General features: G+C 41.7%; 1 protein-coding gene across 7 annotated transcripts in view; it reads left to right on the top strand.

The window, feature by feature from the left end:
• The window catches only part of camk2d2 (calcium/calmodulin-dependent protein kinase (CaM kinase) II delta 2), a 36726-nt gene that overhangs the window by 30736 nt on the left and 4221 nt on the right, over positions 1–1769 (top strand). For 6 of the 7 annotated variants that reach the window (XM_020596966.1, XM_020596964.1, XM_020596965.1 and 3 more), the window contains one exon: positions 867–1095. In XM_020596966.1, coding sequence (XP_020452622.1) covers positions 867–1095 — 229 coding nt within the window. Of the gene's footprint in view, positions 1–866; positions 1100–1769 lie in introns of those variants that run through there. The other variant, XM_020596968.1, reaches the window with a different exon arrangement.

Genomic DNA, 1769 nt, shown 5'->3' with positions numbered 1-1769 from the left:
TAGGCTAAATTGCTTTTCTATATCAGTATGACAATATTCAGTCAGTTTACAGTTCATGTTTGCTGGTACCCTACAGTGCATGTGCATAGCTGCAACTATGTGCTAACCTTGGAGCAATAAATAAATAAATAAAAAAAATCAGTAATGATCATAAATGTCAGAATGGCCTCAAATAAACCAGAAGAACCTGGCAAGCCTGTTCCTGTCCACAATCCAACATGTGGAAACTTTCACTTCCTTTTTTTTTTTTTGCTCTGAGGTGGGATCAGTGTTTTGTTTTATGAACAGCAGATTCAGATTTATGTAAGTGTTATTCAACAGCTGAATTCCAGGTTAAAGAGAAGATTTCTGCAGAACCCTCACATCTTAGTCAAAAACAGTTTGAACTCCTCCCCTCTGATCGGTACTACAGGTCACTGCACGCCAAAACAACAAGACACAAGGACAGTTTCTTCCTCTGGGGTCGTTACACTTGATGAACACTTAACCCATGACTGTAAAACAGAACAACAACCCTCAGTGCAATACCTTGTAAATATCTATCTGAAAAACTGTATCTGAACTGTTTGTTTATATATTTCTCTAAGTATTTTATTTTTATTTTCTTAATGCACATTCCTTTTTCTTGTTTGCACATTCTTTTTTTTTTTTTTGTTCTCTCAGTCTTATCTTGTTTACTCGTTGCCTTATGGAAGAACATTGTAAATACACACTGAGAGCCACTGTACCAGAGTCAAATTCCTTGTGTCCAACACACCTGACCAATAAAGCAGATTCTACTGTATATCCATTATAACCACTTAACTGAGTGGGAATATGTTTGTCACATTTCCCCCCTGTAATCAGCCACTATGTGTCTTTTGCAGCCTTGTCCAAAGGGAATAAACCAGTGCACACCATCCTCTTGAACCCACATGTGCATCTAATTGGAGAAAATGCAGCGTGCATCGCCTATATTCGACTGACCCAGTACATGGATAGCAGCGGCATGCCCCGCACCATGCAGTCTGAGGAGACCCGTGTGTGGCATCGTCGTGATGGCAAGTGGCAGAACATCCATTGTCATCGTTCCGGCTCGCCCAGCATCCCCTCCCAGTAAGAGACACACAGCAAAAACTTTGATTAGAGATTAAACTAAACTACATGAACAGACACTCAAATACCTTTTTTTTTGCTGACATCCAGGGGTCAAATTCATTTTGCTCCAGTGATGTAGAAGTGTACCCCAGGGTGTGTTCAGTACACCATTACATCACTGTTGTGTGTGGCTAGGCTGTGATTAGATAATCAATGTCTGGTGGAGGAGCTCAATCAATTGAATGATCAATAGAAAGATTCTTTAAGAGTCTTTAAGTCTTCCCTATAAGCCCGGCAGCTGTTTTGGGGATTTAAATCGACGGCGCCTCCCCGAAATAAAATGTGTATATCTCCGCAACCACACGGTATATTTGGTTACTCTTGGTGTCAAACGAAAGGGAACACTTGTGAGATTTGTCAGGAGGTGTAAATACCTTTCGATGTTTTGTTTTTGAAGAGTAAATAAAGATGGAACACGGCACAGCCAGAGCTGACGCTCTCAATAGCTTGGTCCCAGATTTCCGCATACAGACAAAAGACCCCTCATTGGATTCCTCTCGACCTATAGAATGCGGCTATCGAGTTTGTGACCTTATTGACAGCATCGTGGACCAATGGCAGTCGATAAGACCGCACCATGGGGGGGAGGGGGGTTTCTGGCCAGCACCAATGTAAACCTGTTTCTATCCAGC

This window comes from Monopterus albus, unplaced genomic scaffold (assembly GCF_001952655.1).
Source record: "Monopterus albus unplaced genomic scaffold, M_albus_1.0 scaffold32.1, whole genome shotgun sequence".
NCBI lineage: Eukaryota > Metazoa > Chordata > Actinopteri > Synbranchiformes > Synbranchidae > Monopterus > Monopterus albus.
The sequence above is the reverse complement of the archived record's forward strand: the minus strand, read 5'-3'. Positions and strand labels throughout refer to the sequence as shown.